The sequence below is a fragment of the Giraffa tippelskirchi genome, chromosome 11 (assembly GCF_054371585.1).
Source record: "Giraffa tippelskirchi isolate mGirTip1 chromosome 11, T2T-mGirTip1v1.2.pri, whole genome shotgun sequence".
NCBI classification, from domain to species: domain Eukaryota; kingdom Metazoa; phylum Chordata; class Mammalia; order Artiodactyla; family Giraffidae; genus Giraffa; species Giraffa tippelskirchi.
In genome coordinates this window covers 7,142,338-7,161,722 of record NC_137285.1, presented here as the reverse complement: position 1 = coordinate 7,161,722, position 19,385 = coordinate 7,142,338, and the positions used below count along the sequence as shown (strand labels likewise).

The 19,385-nt window shown below is 44.2% G+C and overlaps 1 protein-coding gene across 5 annotated transcripts in view; it reads left to right on the top strand.

Moving 5' to 3' along the window:
• The window catches only part of GRK3 (G protein-coupled receptor kinase 3), a 184,144-nt gene extending 165,010 nt beyond the window's left edge, over positions 1 to 19,134 (top strand). For 3 of the 5 annotated variants that reach the window (XM_081542945.1, XM_081542944.1, XM_081542943.1), the window contains 8 exons: positions 4,249 to 4,315; positions 4,747 to 4,847; positions 5,541 to 5,607; positions 6,361 to 6,456; positions 9,907 to 10,069; positions 13,886 to 14,022; positions 16,379 to 16,492; positions 17,633 to 19,134. In XM_081542945.1, the coding sequence (XP_081399071.1) occupies positions 4,249 to 4,315; positions 4,747 to 4,847; positions 5,541 to 5,607; positions 6,361 to 6,456; positions 9,907 to 10,069; positions 13,886 to 14,022; positions 16,379 to 16,492; positions 17,633 to 17,794 (907 nt within the window). In that variant the 3' untranslated portion in view covers positions 17,795 to 19,134. Of the gene's footprint in view, positions 1 to 4,248; positions 4,316 to 4,746; positions 4,848 to 5,540; positions 5,608 to 6,360; positions 6,457 to 9,906; positions 10,070 to 13,885; positions 14,023 to 15,241; positions 15,351 to 16,378; positions 16,493 to 17,632 lie in introns of all 5 variants that reach the window. The other 2 variants (XR_014069073.1, XR_014069072.1) reach the window with 1 other exon arrangement.
• The last annotated feature ends 251 nt before the right edge of the window (positions 19,135 to 19,385 follow it).

The window sequence follows — 19,385 nt, the reverse complement described above, 5'->3', positions numbered from 1 at the left end:
CTCCTTCTGGTATCTGGAAGGTGGAGGCCAGGGGTGCTGCAGAGGACGCCCCCGCTGCCCCCACAGAATCACTCAGCCGAGGAGGAGGAACACTGCTGCAGACCAGTCTCTTCCCGTCCTTCCCATGTCTGTGCAGTGATGGTGACCAGGGGTCACCAAGGGTCTTTTCGCTTCTGTTTTCTGTGATCAGATACTTCCCGCACTGACCAGTATGCCCCATCACCTTGGCGGAAACACTTCTCTGCACCTCTCGTTCTGTTGTGACATGCTCGAAGGATTCCGCAGGGTGCAAGAGACAGGAACCTGAATGTGAGGATGCTGTCGAGGCTGGAGAATGTGTTTGCGTCCCTGGACCATGTGTTGGGTGGGGTCACTGCTTCCACCTCAGCTGACTGTCAAATATGGGAGAGCATCTGTATACAAAGATGTTGCAAATGTGCGGAATTGTGGTCACGACCCTCGAGCTAGAGTTCAAATATCTGTTAAGAGAAAGAATTGGTGTGACCGTAGCCTTGATCTTAAACTTGTCCCCATTGATTGTCAGACACGAGGAGAGAGCTGGGGGGTGGTCTGGGGAGAGCAGAGCTCTGTCTAAGGTTACTGAGTTTGTTCCTCTCGGGGAAAAAAGGAATTGTTATAAATATTTTGGCAGCTGTTGGCTTAGGTTCAAAACTCACATTTGATGTTGCATGCCATCTTTTTGGTATTCTAAAATTAATTTTTGATGTAAGACTTTTTAATCACTTGTGTTTATAAATGGATTGTTTCTGAGCTCCGGTTTCACTATGAATATGATGTGTCATGTGTGTGTATCTCTGTATGTTTCCCCATCGTTTGTCATGTCTTGAACGATTTCCCAGCTCATCTGGGGGAAATTCGCAGCTCTTGCACTCTCTCTGTAATTCCAGAGCCACATCTGACCAGTGCACATGCGAATCCTATTTCCACAACGTCCTTCGACACAGCCCGAATGTTGCATGTGCCGCTGGGAGGGCCTGGCTGGTGTCGCAAGCTGTTGACAGACCCGTTACCGTTTCCTATTTAAAGCAGTTGCGTCTGGGAGCAGCTGTGATCACACAGGATCTGCAGGCCCCACGTGCCTCCCTCAGAATGGAGATCATTACTGTCTGAGGTTTTCTTTAACATTTTCCAAAATAGAAATGGAATCTTGGGTTTTGGTCACAAAGAATAATCAAGAAGCCATTGGAAACAGATGCGCATCAGGACTTGAAAGACCAAATCCTCTCCACACGACAGCCCAGAGCCCGAGAGCCGACAAGCATTTCCGATCGTCTCTTATTGAGTGAGACGCAGAGAGCTATATTTATCAAACAGGGTTTGTAGCAACTGTGCGCATGTGCTGAGAATGTTTTTGGCACCACTAACTTTAACTCTGGTCCCCTCGCGAGGCCCTCCCTCGGGTCTCATGAAAGAGTTTTTAAATTTAGCACAGAGCATCCCTGTCAGAACACAGCCGTCCTTCTCTGCAAGTGTGGGGCACAGCCCTCTGCTTCCGGCATCGCACAAGGGTTGAGAGCAGGAGGGGATCCCCCGGCTTTTCACACAGGAGCCAGAGCAGGAGGATTTGCCAAAACAGGGGAGACCTTCCCACATCCTTTTTTACATGTGAAGGGACTCCCCTGGGGAGTGGCAACAGTTGTGTCATGCAGACGGACTGAGGTCTTAGTAAGCACTAATAAGCCTTTATTCCCTTTCTCTTGAACCATGAACATGTTCATATCTCTGAGAGTGATACAAGCCAGGGCTTACCTGATGGTCCAGGGGTTAAGAATTTGGCTGCAGGGGACACACGTTCAATCCCTGGTCAAGGAACTAAGATCCCACATGCACCAGGGCAACTAAGCCCACACACCTAGAGCCCGTGCTCCACAACAAGAGAAGCCACTGCAATGAGAAGCCCATGCAACGCAATTAGAGAGTGGCCTCCGCTTGTCACAACTGGAGAGTGGCCCCTGGTTGCCATTAACTAGAGAGTGACCCCGCTCATCACAACTAGAGAGTGGCCCCTGCTCACCACAACTAGAGAAAGTCCACACAGCAACAAAGACCCAGCACTGCCAAAAATAAATCTGAAAAAGAAAGTGATACAAGTCAAGTATTCAAAAATTATAATATCTCATAAATAACATATTATTTGTTATTCTATCCCATTTGCTTTTTAACTGCAGTAATTTTACATTTTTTTCTCCTTGGAAACATTTAGGATGCAAAGAATATTTCCAATAAAAATCTGTTTGAAATATTAGTGTATGTTTGCTTGGTTTCACCTTATTTAGATTTTTTTCCCCCAAATTAAGGCTTTCAAGAGATGGAAATTAATGTGTTTTTCATTGCATAAGAAAGAAAATAAACATTAGAGTGCCCCCTCTTGTGCAAAGTGAAAATTGAAATATTTAAATAATAAGTACTCTGAAGTGGAATCATCTCTGCAAGAGATGGTATGGTGCATAGTTTACCTAAATCAGTAGCAGTAAGTAGATTGCAAGGGTGGGCACAGTTCTAGTTTTTTTTTTCTAAATCACATTGAGTTATGTATTCAACATCCTACTCTGTTTTATAGAACTATTTTGTATAATATCTTGCCTCAGCTTATGTTTTATATGCCTTATAAATAAACCTATGAAAGTGAAAAGTCTAAGTGTTAGTCACCCAGGTGTATCTGATTCTTCACAACCCTGGACTGTAGCCCAGCAGACTCCTCTGTCCATGGAATTGTCCAGGCAAGAATGCTGCCATTCTCTTCTTCAGGAGATCTTCCCAACCCAGGGAGAGAACCAGGGTCTCCTGCATTGCAGGCAGATTCTTTACTGTCTGGCTTCCAGGGAAGGCCCAAATAAATCTGTAGGATTGGTCGTTTTACAGGCATGTCTTTACTACCAGAAAATTCTATCATGTATGTCCCTTCTTTAATTTTCAAGTAAGTAAATAAGGCCAGGGTTTTCTGTTTGCATGTTTACTAGTCTCTTTTAATGCTAGGAGTATCTTTATTTTAAAAAATATTTTATTGAAGCATAGTTGATTTACAGTGTTGTGCTAATTTCTACTGTACAGCAAAGTGATTCAGTTATACATGTATTTATGTATTTCCTTCTGTTCTTTTCCATTATGGTTTATCATGGGATATGACCTTGTTGTTTATTCATTCTGTATATAATAGTTTACAGCTGTTAATGCCAACCTCCCAATCCATCCCTCTCCCCAGCCCCCCTCCACCTTGGCCACCACCAGTCTGTTCTCTAGGTCTGTGAGCCTGTCTCTTCCGTAGATAAGTTCATTTGTGTCGTATTTTAGAGTCCATGTATAAGTGATACTTAAGATTAACTTTAGCTTCAGCATTTTAAAAACATAATCAAGAATAAGAATAATATCTTTACAAGGAGACATTTATTTTGTAAAGTTAGACTCATTTGTCCATATGTCTATCAGTTACCCACCGTATCCTCCCATTGTCTCAGCTGCTGGCATATGCATTATTTTAGTCGTTCCTTTCACTGTTTTGGTGATGTTTGTGGCGTTATGCCATGCACAGGTGAAGAGACTGAGACGAAGTTTCCATAAAGAACTCACAGCCAATAGCCAAGTCACAACGTGAGCCCAGGGTTTCTGACTCTTAGATCTGGAGCCATTTGTAAGTTAGAACATGAATGAGCAATTCTCAGAACCGTGGAGTGTCTGGGAGCACAGGGTTGGTTTGTACCTCTTTTCACCAAAGGAATGTATTTCTTAAAATTACTGGCTTCTGGGGCGGGGGAGTGTGTTCATTTTGTGTTTTGGTTCAACTGCAGCTCTTTGTATTGTTTGAGGGACTCATCCATTTTTTCTAAAAAACCTGTATGAATGTTACTATTATCTTGAACACTAATGTGACAGATGTCATGTGTATGACTTTCATTTTCATAAAAACCTGTTGGCTGATTTTTTTTCCAAGTGGTATTTTAAATTGTCATTTGGAATATATTTGCTAAAGTTTATTCTGGTAGTATGACTTCATTGACATGAGGATCAAGAGTTCAAGTAAACATCAGCCTTGCTCATTCAGGACCTAATATGTCTGATTGTCAACCTGATCATCAGGTTTCCTCTGGAAATGGTCTATGTTTATGGCTTTTGTATTCCTGCAGTTTTGAATGAGCAGTGACAGAGCATAATAGTTTGCTCAAATATTAATCAACGGTATTTGCTATTACCCAAAACCATCTAGTAATAGAATTTTCTTTGTTTCTACAGTCACAGCCCTTTCAGACAACATAAAACCAAAGATAAGCATGAGATAGACCGAATGACTCTCACCATGGTAAGAAAGTCAAAAACCATTTTTATTCTCATAATTTTCCTATCTCATTCCATTACCACTAGTGTAAAAAAATGCTTTCTTAAAATAATGGAAATAGATGCCAAGGCAGATAACAAGATTTGCTAACAGACAGTAAGAGAAAGATACAGAAAAATCAAGACCAAAACTAAAGAAAAAAAAAAGGCAAAATGACTGGGATGCAGAAGAGAGAGGAGACCCAATTCTTCTGGCTCCAGCCTGTCGATTGACTCTGAAAGTGATGAGTAACTGCCCTGCGTTTCTTTATAGAGTCAATGTTAACTTGTGATGTATCTGCAGTTTTCTTTAACACTATCCTTATGGAAGAAATGGCCTTTAGACCTGGTCAAGGGTGAGGGCACTGTTTCCACAGATGCGTTTTTGAAGTTGTGTCCCCCTCCTCCCGCCCCCAGAACGTGGAACTTCCAGACGTCTTCTCCCCTGAGCTCAAGTCCCTTCTGGAAGGCCTGCTTCAGCGAGACGTCAGTAAGCGCCTCGGCTGCCACGGAGGCGGGTAGGCTGACGCTTCTGCGTTTCAGCATCTCCCCCCCGAGAAGGCAGTACAGTTCCTTTCAATGTATCAAGAATCTGCCATTTCAGTTCGGGGTGGGTAGGGGAGGATCACGTAGGAGCTGTGTGTCTTGTGTGTCTTGACGGGTATGTGTTCCTCAGAGTCTGCCACTCCTTCTGTTCCACGTGAACTGAGCTTCAGCAGCAGTGCTCTTTGGGAAAAATTGTTTTCTTCAGTTTATGAAGGGGTTTAGCATGCACCATTCTATTAGATGTCTAGTTTACTTCAAAATTAGTATTTGTTGCTTTGTATCTCTATTATCTGATCTATCAGGACTTGTAGACCTATGCTGTAAATCTCTTTAATGTGTAGATCGCTCTAACTCAATTCTTAGTTAAATTTGTTCTCTAGATTGCAGATACAGAGATAGTCTGCAAAAACCCTAGGTTATCTTAGGCTGGGGTAAGCATCCCCTGTAAGTGATTATATGGGATCATATTCCTAGGCTCAGCGTGCAGCGTTTCTAAACATCGTAGTGTTTCCTGGGTGCTTGGAAAGAAGCATATTTTACCTGCTGTCTTAAAGAACTGGAAACAGTTGTTGCTGTGTGTCCTTAACAGGAGATGACGTTCGCGAACCATTTCTTAGTTTTCCAAATGCATACTTACTGCCACTGTGATTCTGTCTCTCCTGCAGCGCACAGGAGCTAAAAACGCATGACTTCTTCAGAGGCATCGACTGGCAGCATGTCTACCTGCAGAAGGTACTCCTGCTGGGACCCTGCCCCGGTACCACCCCTGACACTCTCTCCAGCTGCATCCTTGTCTGCATCTCTGCATCCTGGCTCTGTCCCCAGAGTTCGCCCCCAGCTCTCCCACCCACAGCCCAGCTTCTTGCTCTTCTATCCAAGCACTGCCTCCTAGCTCATTCCCTATGGGACCACTTCTTCCTCTTTGTTTATATGTAAAAAATATGTAGGAAATGTCATACACTTATAGATACTTCCAAGCCCAGCCCCACATAATTTAAGAATTAGCATGATTGGGTAGCAGCATGAGCCCCTTGGCTCATTTTAAGATATTTTTTAATGTTCTCTCTGATACAGGAAAACACCCCAAATTAAAGTTGTTTTTCTTTTTCTCAACATTGATGATCAGCTTTGGACTCATCTATGTACAGACTCACTTGAGGACCGATGCTGTGTTAGTCCTGCCTGTTTAGACCTAGGGTCCGGGCTCTGGTTTGGCCAGTGTCAGCCTCGGAGCATTTGTGGGTATGGGACACCCCCTCCTGCCCTGTTGCAGGCGTTCAGCCTCTAGCAACTGGATCGTGGAGAGTGCATTTCCTTTGGGGGCCGTTGTGAACCATGTACTGTGATTGTGTGAGCTTGAATGAGTGCTGCACAGACTGTGGCAGCTTGATGTCTTTCACATCAAGCGAACTCTTTACAGAATAGCAGGCTGGGCCCAGGGCCCGGTCCCCTGGTAACTAAACCCTTCTTCTCTGGCTCTTCTAGTACCCTCCACCCTTGATCCCTCCCCGAGGGGAAGTCAATGCAGCCGACGCCTTTGACATCGGCTCATTTGATGAAGAGGATACCAAAGGCATCAAGGTATACTTGTGAGGCTTGCTTTGGGGAGGGGAATTTATTTTTCTTTCTTTCTTTTGGAAATCAGACTTCATAACTGTCTTAGTACTGGCCTGTTTGTGTTGGACTGTAACTTACAAATGAATATCCACATGTCTGATGAATGTAGAAGAGATCAAGACCTGAATTAGAGACTACAAAAAGCTTTTTTTTTTTAAATTTGTTTATTTAGTCAGGTCTTAGTTGCAGCATACGGGCTTCTCTCTAGTTAGCAGTGTGCAAGCTCAGTAGCCCTGTGGCGTGTGGGATTTCAGTTCCCAGACCAGGGATAGAACCTGCATCCTCTGCATTGGAAGGCGAATTCTTAACCACTGGACTGTCATGGAAGTCCCGTAGGAGAGCTTTCTTTGACCACCCATTTCATGTTTGATAAACTGAAAAATAGTCACATTGTTATTGATTTGGATAGATTGGTGGTTAATAGAAAACTCAGATATATTATGAAGCAGGTAAAACAACCATGTGATGGCAAACATTACCTGGCTTCAAGCCAGAGAGCCAGTTGTCTTAATTCTCCCAAATTTCCCAGTCTCTCGGTGTTAGGATGAAAAGGGCAAACAGCGTGAATCATTTCACACTTGTCAATCAAAAGTGAAATAAGTACTGTTTTTTGTACATAGAGCATCCTCTGCATTTTTCAAACTCTGGTTCCTATCATTGTTTTCCAAGTAGACAAGGGCATATTTAGAGATGATGAGTCACGAGACAAAGTCGCCCTCTTTCGGATGCTGAGTCAAAGCGTGTCATTGCATGTCAAGTTCTCACTGCCCCCACTTTCTCAGCTTCCCCCAGAGTCTTCCCCCCACCACCATAACCCTCTGAGAGCCGCCCCCCGCCCCGCCACCTGCGTTCCTGGCCTTGTGTCAGCTCCCTGGTCTTTCCTACCAGGCAGCCAGCTGTAAATGTGATTGGTGTGCTCATGGGGTCAGTTTCTCAGGATGGAGGGTGGCGGGAGGAGCTCAGGAGCACAGCAGAGAGGGCCATGACCGCTTCCGTGGTCGGAGCCTTGGCTCCCCTGGGGATAACAGCTGACCACTGCCCAGAGGCTCAACGTCTTCTGTGGCCTGGATGACAGGACTTGTCAGGGTGTAACTACCACCCTGCAGCTTCGGGAACAGCCCCTTTACAGAGTTATCTCAAGGGATCACTGCTGTCACAGTAGAGTTTTGTCATCAGACATGCTTCTCTCCAGCAAAGGACACTAAAAAGAAAGTGGCTATCACATGGGAGCCCATGAAATTTTTAGTATTCAAAGGAGATTCTCATGCTTTTGGTTTTGTCAGCTGTTGTCTGGCCTTTGGCGTCAGACACACTGGGCTCAGATCCGCTCATATTACCAGAGTGAGCCAGGGCCGTTGAGGGAACCTCTGGAGCGCTGGTTTTCTCCCCCATGAAGTGAGCGGTTTCATTGCCAGGACTCCTCTGGGGTTGGGTCACCTGTGTCCGCCTCCCGGCAGGTGTGCTAAGACCTCCTGTTGTGGTGGTTTTACTTCTTCCTGAGCCAGAGCTGAGAAGGCTGTGTCTCTTAAAAAAGCAGCCGAAATAGCACATCATCTTTAAGGAAAAACAGCTCACTTCTGGTAGGGCTTTGTTTTATGCAACTGAGCGACTTCACTTTTTCCCATAGGCTGAGTCATAAAGACCAAGGCTCTCTGGCCTTACAGAAGCTGGAACCCTTTATACATAAAGCAGAGTCATCCATTTAGGAGCAACTGCTTGGGAAAGGAGGGTATTTTCACTTTGGCCAGATTCCAGAATCTGTCCCAGTGTCATCACAGGGTGCTCGCCCAGCTTTGATGCTCTGACACTCCACTACACAGACATACACACACACACACACACATACACACACACACGTGTTCACACTCGGGACACCCAAAAGGTCAGCACCCGGCTTGGTTTGGGTATCTGAAGAAAGCAGAAAGGGAAAAAACAGTACACATTTTGACCTAAGAATCTTCACTTTAGGGAACAGGTCAATAAAGGTGGGTGGAGAGCATCCCCGTTGGGACCTGGATGCAGGTTCCTCCAGTGGTTTAGTGGTTCAGGGATGCACCAAAGGCCTGTGGGCCAGAGCCTCACCCTCAGTCTTTCTCCATTTTCCTTCTAAATGACTTGCCTATAGTAATATCTCTCCCATACTCACCTCTCAGGCAAGGGAGTGAGTGAGTCAAGCTTCTAGAAAGAGCTGTGCTTTTGAGAGACAGGCCTATTATTTTCTGTCAATAGGATCACTTGTCTTTTTGCCACAAAACTGTAACTCAGATCTGTAAAAGCATTTTCTCAGCTCGCTTTCAGAGCACAGCCTCACTTAGAGGGAAGAATGAAGAATTCTGAGTAATAGTTTGGCAGAGAGATGCTTGCTGTCATTAAGTGTAATTTTTATTATAGCACCTCTGAAAGGCCAAGTTGCCTAAACTCCCCACGTATCTTGAGATTAATCCTACTGTTCAACGTGGATTCATTGGAAAGTTCGTGGGCTGAACAGTAAATTCAGCCTGGTTGACCTTTTTGTATTTCTCACTTTCCAGATTAATGGAGGGTGGGTAGAGAGCAGAGAGCCCTCCTGGGTTTCTCCCTTGTTGATGTCTCTAAAACCATAGAGATCTGTTTTCCTGTCTTTACAAATAAAAAGTGTGTGTGTGCTCAGTCCCTTAGTCATGTGCAACTCTTTGTGACCCCATGGACTGTAGCCCACCAGGCTCCTCTGTCCGTGGGATTTCCCAGGCAAGAATACTAGAGTGGTTGCCATTTCCTTCTCCAAGGGATCTTCCCAACCCAGGGATGGGACTCGCATCTCTTGCATCTCCTGCATTGGCAGGTGGGTTCTTTAGCTTTATCGCCACCTGGGAAATCCCATGAATAGAATAGCCTCACTATAATTGAAATTTTCTTTTATTGCCAGATTCTTGTAGTACTTTAAAGAAAGCTCTATATATGTTAATTTTTCATTGGCAAAAACAAAGTAAGGATGCTATAGAAGATTGGCCTGAGTCTGACTGACACAGGGTCAGAAGTGAAGTGTCCTTATCATGTATCATCCTGTGGTGGACCCCGGTTGTTGGATTGTCCTTTGTTTTGTTTTTCTGTTTTTTTAAGCAAAACTTTATCGAAGTATAGTTGATGTACAATATTATATAACTTACAGTTGCACACTGTAGTGATTCACAGTTTTGAAAGGTTCTACTCCATTTGCAGTCCTTAAGAAACACTGGCTATGTTCTCCATGTTGTATAGTATATGCCTGACTGCTCGACGGTCGTCAGCAGAGGTTTATGACAGCTGAGAAGTCATCTCCTAATGGTTATAGCCTGTCGCCTCATTATCTTCCCACACACAGTTATGGTGCTTTGGAATCTGTTGCCTTTGTAAGCATGTCAAATCATACATGTCTTGATTTCTTAAAATAACAAGCTTCTTGATTGCGACCAAGAACTCTACAAGAACTTCCCTCTGGTGATCTCTGAGCGCTGGCAGCAGGAAGTGGCGGAAACAGTTTATGAAGCAGTAAATGCAGACACGGATAAAATCGAGGCCAGGAAGAGAGCTAAAAATAAGCAGCTTGGCCACGAAGAAGGTAAAATAGCCAGTGTGTCTCAAGATATTTCTAATGCGATGAATTTTCAAGATCTCTCGTAAAGCAGAAAACAGTATCTGGGTCATAAAGTCCTTTCCAGTGGTGGGAGGGGGGAGGGAATGCCATCAGTTGTTTGAATTTTACCTGGCCTGGGAGTGTTCAGTGTGAAATGATATTGCAGAGTCGTTTGTTTTTATCTATTTTATTTATTTTTAAATTTTTATTGAAATGTAGTTGATTTACAACATTGTGTTAGTTTCAGGTACACAGCAAAGTTATTCAGTAACACATGCATATGTAAATATATATATTCTTGATATTTCAAAGTCTTTAGTCCACACACATGTAATATGTATGGAGGTTGTCAGCAGTATTTTGTCAATACTCTTGCCTTCTTATCTTGGAGTGTTTTAGGGCCAGTTTGGAAGCTTTTTTTTCCTTTAAAGAGTAAGTATAATCTGGAAAACTCAGCAGTGGCCACAGGACTGGAAGAGGTCAGTCTTCGTTCCAATCCCAAAGAAAGGCAATGCCAAAGAATGCTCAAACTACCGCACAATTGCACTCATCTCACATGCTAGTAAAGTAATGCTCAAAATTCTCCAAGCCAGGCTTCAGCAATAGGTGAACCGTGAACTTCCAGATGTTCAAGCTGGTTTTAGAAAAGGCAGAGGAACCAGAGATCAAATTGCCAATATCCGCTGGATTATCGAAAAAGCAAGAGAGTTCCAGAAAAACATCTATTTCTGATTTATTGACTATGCCAAAGCCTTTGACTATGTGGATCACAATAAACTGTGGAAAATTCTGAAAGAGATGGGAATACCAGACCATCTGACCTGTCTCTTGAGAAACCTGTATGCAGATCAGGAAGCAACAGTTAGAACTGGACACGGAACAACAGACTGGTTCCAAATAGGAAAAGGAGTACGTCAAGGCTGTATATTGTCACCCTGCTTATTTAACTTATATGCAGAGTACATCATGAGAAACGCTGGGCTGGAAGAAACACAAGCTGGAATCAAGACTGCTGGGAGAAATATCAATAACCTCAGATATGCGGATGACACCACCCTTATGGCAGAAAGTGAAGAAGAACTAAAGAGCCTCTTGATGAAGGTGAAAGAGGAGAGTGAAAAAGTTGGCTTAAAGCTCAACGTTCAGAAAACTAAGATCATGGCATCTGGTCCCATCACTTCATGGGAAATAGATGGGGAAACAGTGGAAACAGTGTCAGACTTTATTTTTTTGGGCTCCAGAATCACTGCAGATGGTGACTGCAGCCATGAAATTAAAAGACGCTTACTCCTTAGAAGGAAGGTTATGGCCAACCTAGATAGCATATTTAAAAGCAGAGACATTACTTTGCCAACAAAAGTACGTCTAGTCAAGGCTATGGTTTTTCCAGTGGTCATGTATGGATGTGAGAGTTGGACGGTGAAGAAAGCTGAGCACCGAAGAATTGATGCTTTTGAACTGTGGTGTTGGAGAAGACTCTTGAGAGTCCCTTGGACTGCAAGGAGATCCAATCAATCCATCCTAAAAGACATCAATCCTGGGTGTTCATTGGAAGGTCTGATGTTGAAGCTGAAACTCCAATACTTTGGCCACCTCATGCGAAGGGTTGACTCATTGGAAAAGACCCTAATGCTGGGTAGGATTAGGGGCGGGAGAAGAAGGGGACGACAGAGGATGAGATGGTTGGATGGCATCACCGACTCGATGGACATGGGTTTGGGTAGACTCCGGGAGTTGGTGATGGACAGAGAGGCCTGGCGTGCTGCAATTCATGGGGTCGCAAAGAATCGGACACGACTGAGCGACTGAACTGAACTGATGATGGTGTCAGGAACAGGGCCAGCTTCATGGGCCTCTGGCCTGTGTGGTATCATCAGGCCCGCCCCCTGCCCCCAGGTTAATGCTCTGCTGGCACCATCTTGACGTTCTTAATGATTTTTTAACAAGGAACCTGCATTTTCGTTTTCCACTGGGCCCCAAAAAGGGTGGTGAGGAACTTAGCATTACATGTTTATTGTCAAGAGACACAAGTATATACATATTACAAACAGCATTAAACAGTCACCAAACCATAGTTCTATTGGCCATATTTGAGTGACCTACTAGGATTTCCAAAGGAAAATACATCACATCCAGTATTAAATAAATTGATCATTTTTGATTCACCAAATATTGTCAGTCTTGATTTTTCTAAGACTTTATGGATTTTAAATTTAAACTTGTTGTGGTTAGTGATTAAGATATCTTTGGTTTTACTTCTAAGTAAAGACCTCCCTGAGGTTAACATATAGTAAGAATGATCAGAAACCATTTGAATCTATGAACAGCTTGCTTTGGTTGGGGCATCTTGATGCAGGATTCCTAGGTCTTGTCGGCTGTTCCTAGTAGCATTTATCACCTACTTAGAAAAGTGTCCTCCATCCCAGGATGAATGACTTCTTAGCTGAAAGTCACCTGAGTTGTCCCAAGGGAGCATGACAGCCCTTTAACCTTGCTCACCTCCAATCTGCAGGGAAAGGGGCTTTATTTCTAAGTTGTTCTTTAGAAAAGTGGGTCCACTGAGATCACTGTAGACCACATTTTCCAGAATGGATTTTACACAGGAAATTACAGCCTCAGTAGTTTGCTCAAGGGAGACCCATGATGTCACTAGAATCTTGACAGATTGGACCCAGAAAACAAAAATACATATTTTAATGACCTTGTTGAAGTGTAGCCTTTTAACTAGAGCTGCAGTTAGAACATCTAGCAGAACAATGAATTTATCTTCAAATATATATAAGTAATTTTGATATAACTAGATCTTGATTGAATATCTCAGAGGTCACCCTTCCACAAAAGTATAGTCTAGGCTTAGATCTCTGAAGTAAAAATAGAAGACTTACACTCTAAGTATACTTGAGAAGTTCAGACACCTTTTCCATTAAACTGGCAGCTCTGTGAACCATGCCTCATCACCACGAACCCTCCTCCGGCCATGCCCTCTTTCATTCATCCCCTTCCTGCTTTTGTCCATGTGACACAACATGGGTTTTGCTTATTTATTACATGAATCTCCAAATAAGAGTGTAAGCTCCTGGAAGGCGAGGACTTTTGTCTCTTTTTTTCACCGTGTGCCTAGCACCTACGCATCCATTCCCTTCTTAGCTGAATGACTGAGTGAGTGATGAATGAATGAATGAATGATTTTAGCGTGATCACCAAAGCCTCTAAGGAAGGCAAAGCAAGCTACTTAAAATTGACCTTTTTTTCCGAGACAATACTTTGCTGTAAAAATGTAATCAGAACTTGGAATGAGCCCGAATTAGCTTGGTCTCTCTACATAACCATATATTCGAAGGGTAATTATAACCTTAAGTGGAAGAAAGAACAGTTTGGATCCTTGTGTTACTTTGGTTTCTTTGGACAAAGAAGCCTCTCTGCTATTCTTTTTAATAGACCGTTAAAGGGAACACCCCAATGCCATGTAAAGGCAAAGGTACTTTAGGCACAGTATAATCACCCTCTGGTCCCCAATTGTCACCCTGCATAATGAAAAAACTAGTTGGCAGACAAGCTTTTACCCTCTCAGAGTGATAGAGGAGCATCTTGAATTTATCAGAATATGGGGAAACAGCTGTCTAATATGTGGTAGAGAGCTGAAGAAGCTTGTTCTTTCATGTGCTTAAAAGCGAAAGTAATGATTTCTATAGAGTGTTCTCTTTATAGCAACTTGTTCTTTTTCCAGAAAGCATGTCATTGTTTTTTTCTGAGAAGCCTACGGGCATTCTGTTTCCAACCCCGCTGTGTTCTGTGCCTCAGATTACGCCCTGGGAAGAGACTGCATCATGCATGGGTACATGCTGAAGCTGGGGAACCCTTTCCTGACCCAGTGGCAGCGCCGTTATTTTTACCTCTTTCCAAACAGACTGGAGTGGAGAGGAGAGGGCGAGTCGCGAGTAAGTCTGTAGTATCGGCCCGAGCGCCGGTTTCCATAGTGATTCTGTATCACTGGCATGTTTTGTAAAATCTCTCCCTGTGTTCTGTGTGTCTCTTCTAACCTGTATATGTGAGATTTCTCATGTTCAGACTCTCAGATTCTTCTGAATCAAGGAAGGATTTGGTACCCCTTGAAAATAGAATGTGCCATCCAGGGAAGTCAGAGCAGTCAGGTTTGCAGAAGGCTAGAGAGCGTTTGGGTGGATCACAAAAGGGGCAAAAACTGGGACTTTGGAGTCAGAGGTGTCAGATACACTGCTCGTGTTTCTGGGACTCAGAAGCACATTATGTTGACTGAGCCTCAGTTTCCTCATCTGTAAAAGGGGAGACGTGGAAATGGTAACAATATAAAGCAAACTATACTCCAGTAAAAATTAATATTAAAAAAGAAAAGAAATAGTAACAGCTACTACAATTTTTGCATATTTATCTTGGGCCAGGTGCTGTCCACACACACACACACACACACACACACACACACACACAATTTGCTTAGCACCCTTAGAGGTCCAGCCCTTATAAAGAGAGAACCAGGGCTTAGAGAGGGAAGGTCTGGCCCCAGTGACAGGTTTGGGTAAGAAGTGATTCTGACCGAGGTCTGCCTGTCTCCATGATGAGGCCTTCCCGAGTCGGGGTCAGGTGAAACGAGGTCATTGGTGTAGCCCGAGAAGCTTGGCACCGAGGTCAGAGCACCTGACCCTCCTGTTTTGCCGCACCTGTCTAGAAGACTAGAAGTGGGCTTCATCCAATTAGACAGGAAGACAGATATGGCAGCCCTGTAAGGTCTTTTCAAGAGCTAATGTTTGTGAACGAGAAGAGAGAAATTTCTGATCCCCACCATCACTTGTAGGAGGCTGGGCAGCATTTATTAAATGCCTGCCATGTGAAGAGCCATGGGCTCATGTCCATGGAATGGAGTGACCCAGGTGGAAGGGTTTCTGCTCTTGGAGAGGGAAAGTTGGTCATCATAAGCAGGACTGCGGTCCCAACTGTGAAAAATGTAGTTGGTGTATTGGAGTACGGCTTTCCCTTGCCTGGAGCATGGAGCCCACCAGTGGTGAGCCCACACCTGGTGTATTCGGCTTTGGAATGAGTTTTACAAATCCCTGTTGGTGAAGATGCCATTTAATTGTGAGTGGCTGCTGCCTGAGTGTGACCACATTCTTTACAAATGAGCAGGATCTTCTCACTACTAGTGCCGCAGAAGTCATCTTCCAGAAATTAACGCAGTGAGGGTCTGAGTTGAGATTAAGAGAACTCGTTGGGAGGATCCTCAGTTATAACTCAGGTACTAGTAAATATTGTATAATATAAAATACACATATAAAATATGTGTATATAATTATATTTTATATAATATTACATGTGTATTTTTTACATTGTAGAATGTAATTCTATAATGCACTTTAGTATTAATCCATACATATATCATTATATAATGTTTATTTGCAGTTAGTGAGTGGCCTTAGTAAGTCACTGTTGTACACATTGAAAGGAGATTATCTCACTTTTCAGAATATTTGAAAACTAAAAAATGATAATCATAGTTTGCTTACCATTGGATGTGATAAATTACCTTGGTTTTAAAAGAATGTTTACTGTCGATTCATGAAGCTGTGTCACATGCTTGGATAGATTCATAAGTTTAAGTCAGGAAAAAAGAAATGTGAGTTTATTATGGTGTTGTTTTTCATTCAGGATTCCTGGAGTATTTACCCCAAAAAACAGAAAATGGTAAGGTGCTCAGAATCACTGTAGCATTCACCAGAAGCAGTGATGCCATAGACCCAGAGGGACCATCTTTTAAGCACATGATCTGTGTTTATAGCATCATTTCGATATGATCAGAACAGCAGTTGCTTACAAGCTAATATGCCCAAACGTTTCCTAAGCTGCAGGTTCAAAGCCAGTGCCATCCCTCTGGCTCCTGCATATCATGTGTATCGCATCATTATTCCCTCACAGCAGGATTGATTGCGTCCAGGGGAGTGGGTGATGCCGGAGAGGTGTGTGCGATCCACACTCATCCCCACCTCAGTACTGTGCCACATTCATACCCACGTCAGTACTGTGCTCAGGGAACAGCTTTGCTTTCTGCCTCATAGAGATAGTTCTCTCTTTGTAGCTTTTGAATTTTTGTACATTTCCCTTGTAGTCGTTTCTCCCCCACTTCTAGAATATCATCAAAGAAAGAAAGATGGCTGGTTTCTTTTTCCTTTACTTTATCTGAGCTGGTAGTTTTCAGTATGATTTATTAACTTAAAAATTCACACAATAATAAGTGAAGTAACTCATCATCTTTTATTTTACCAACAGCAAAATTTACTGACGATGGAACAGATTGTGTCCGTGGAAGAAACTCATATTAAAGACAAAAAGTGCATTTTGTTGAGGATAAAAGGAGGGAAGCAGTTTGTCTTGCAGTGTGAGGTGAGTCTTCATTTGTATTTTCCACAGGGATGAAAGTTACAACAATTATGTAAATGTTCAGCAAAGATGCCTGCCTGCTTATCTAACAGTTTCTCAGTCCATGCCTTATCACTCACAAACTTAGCAAGAAAGTCAGAAGATACAAGTTTTCAGCAAATTAACAATTATTTTAAAAGACGTGTTCTTAGAAGATGACAGGAGGAAGGACAGGAAATAACATGGTTACCCCCTCTCTGGAAGCCATCCGGTAATTAATAGGGGACTCAAATTGCATTTGTTCCACAGTTTCCAAGATCTGCTCTGCTCTTTCAGCATGTTTAAATTGAGGTTTGTGTTTAAATAAACATAAGATCCCCAAATAACTGTGAACAGGAAAATGCCATTTCTCTTTCCCCAAAGTTCTGTTGTAGCCCAGACTTAATTCCTGAACACTTACCTACTGAGGTATTGAGGGAGGGTGTGGAGGTGTGAAAAAAGAGCATATGTAGACAAAGAGAGCAGTAGCAGATACAAAGATGTGTTTATTTCGTGACTTCTACACTTTTCTGTTGGGGCGGGGGGTGGGGGTGTGTGGGGGGTGTGTAGAGAGAGCATGTTTAGAGAGAGAAACCAATAGCTGATAGAAAAACATATGCTTAATTACTTCATGACATCATTACACATGTGAAGGTGCTTCTTAAATTTGTGAAAACTCCTCCCTGGGGACTTCCCTGGTGGTCCAGTGGTTAAGACTCCACGCTTCCACTGCAGGGGCACGAGTTCAGTCCCTGGTTGGGGAACTAAGATCCCATGTGCTGTGCAGCTTGGCCAAAAAAAGCCAACTCCTCATATTTTATCTTCTAGACTTAAGTTGTGGTAAGACATCAGAAATCACAGGTGATTGCTCTACAAAGTCAAGGCAGCAAGTCTCCCAGTGGGGCTGTATGAGGCTTCTCTGAAAGGCCTTGGTCCCTCCTCTGAGCAAGGGGCCCTTGGAGGAAGTCTCTGTGTGACTCCCCCCTTCCTCACTGGCCTGGGGGGGGGACATGGGGTGTGCTTTCCCTGGGGGGTCCGAGGCCATCTGGTCTGGACTGGCTTCCACGTGTGTCAGCAGAGCCGTGACACTGTCCCAACTCCTCCCCTCCATGTGTTTGCCCTCAGAGTGACCCAGAGTTTGTGCAGTGGAAGAAAGAGCTGACAGAGACATTCACGGAGGCCCAGCGGCTGCTACGGCGAGCCCCCAAGTTCCTCAACAAATCCCGCTCGGCCGTCGTGGAACTGTCAAAGCCGCCCCTCTGCCACAGGAACAGCAACGGCCTCTGAACCCCTGACCGACGGGGAGGGTCCCGGGAGAAAGCACCTCCTCCGGGCAGTCCATGTGGGCAGCTCCGTCCTCAGAGTGCAGCCTTGGGGAAAAGTGTGAGGATGAGAGATGGAGTCGCTCCCCTCTGGGGTGCTCTGTGGCTGGGGTGGGGCCAGAACTCCGAGATGCTTCTTCTAGGAGTGGTGACCACCATCAGGCTCGGGGGCGCCTCCTCCCTCCTAAGGGCCTCCTGCCACCATCGCATCTCTCTGTCCTCAAAACTACTGAAGAAATGAAATTCTCCTTCTTTGCCATACATTTCTTTTGGTTATGGATGAACCTAGAACTTGAAATGCTTCCTACTGATCACGGCACTTTTTACATCCGCTCTCAAGCATATCTCAGACTTGCTAAGATGGGATTGAGCAGTCTGCCGTTCCCATCGCCCTGCACTGCCACATTCTGTCCATCAGCAGCCGCTCCTGGGTTTGACAGTCTTTGTTCCGTGCTACTAGGGGGATGGCAGACCACCGCGGGGGTGTCTCTTGTTCTCCCAGGCCCGAAAGCTGCAGAGGTTTTCTAAGAGGGTTGCACCTGGGCCCTCCCCGTGAGTGCTGCACCCACAGGTACCAGCCTGCCTGTGACAGGGAGCTTAGGCAGCTGGGGATCGAGGACCCTGCCCCCGACCCCACCCCCACCCCTTGAGGGTGTGGGAGCACTCAACACCAGAGGCATCAGATCGTAGATCTTCAGAAGGTTCGCAGTTGCTCTACAAGAGAGGCAGCGGTGGTTTACATCTCAAGGCAATAGCAATTTTCAAAACCCTCCAAGTCTACAGCACTTTCCCGTGTCTGGGTGCCTGGGACCGCCTGGAGGGGCGCCTGTCTTGGGTTTGGACAGAAGCGGTCATGTGACCCAGCACCCCTGGTTCCCTCTGCCTGACCTTAGGAAGCATCTCGGTAATGGATGGGTCAAGGAAAGAAACTATGTTTGACATTTTAGTATAATTTAAAATGAATTTTATTGAAAAAGGAGGATGAATGTGCCAGAAAGGGTTAACTGTGTATGTTGAACTTGTGCTGTCGTTCAGCTGTCATTAACGCTCCCGGGCCCAGACGGGTCATCCTGAGACAGGGATGGCTGGGTCCCAGCGGCCGTCCTCTCCCCGGGGCTGGTGTCAGGCCCCAAATAAGTGCTGGGTTCTAAAACCCAGTGTGTTTCCCAGTGATGTCCTCCATGTCATCAGACTAAAAATAATAACAGTAATTTTCAAAGTCAACATATTTGTCCTATTCTTAGTGCACTTTTATTGTCTGTTTCCAAGTCAACTACTCACAATATAAATAACTTGACATCGTAATTATCTGTATCCTGTCCTCGATATTTTTAGTGGTTCCAAATCTCTGTGTTTACATTCGTGTGCCATGCTCACTGGGAAAGTCAGTCATTCTTAACAAAACAACATCTTGAGAGTCTGGGAAGATAATTACTGAAAGAGCCTTTTGTTTCATAGGAGTTACCTTGGAAAAGAAACTGCGAGGTTTACTATTTATCTCACCTGTTAGTTGGAGCATAACATACATGTTCTGCTCTCTGCTGTTTGCAGTGTAG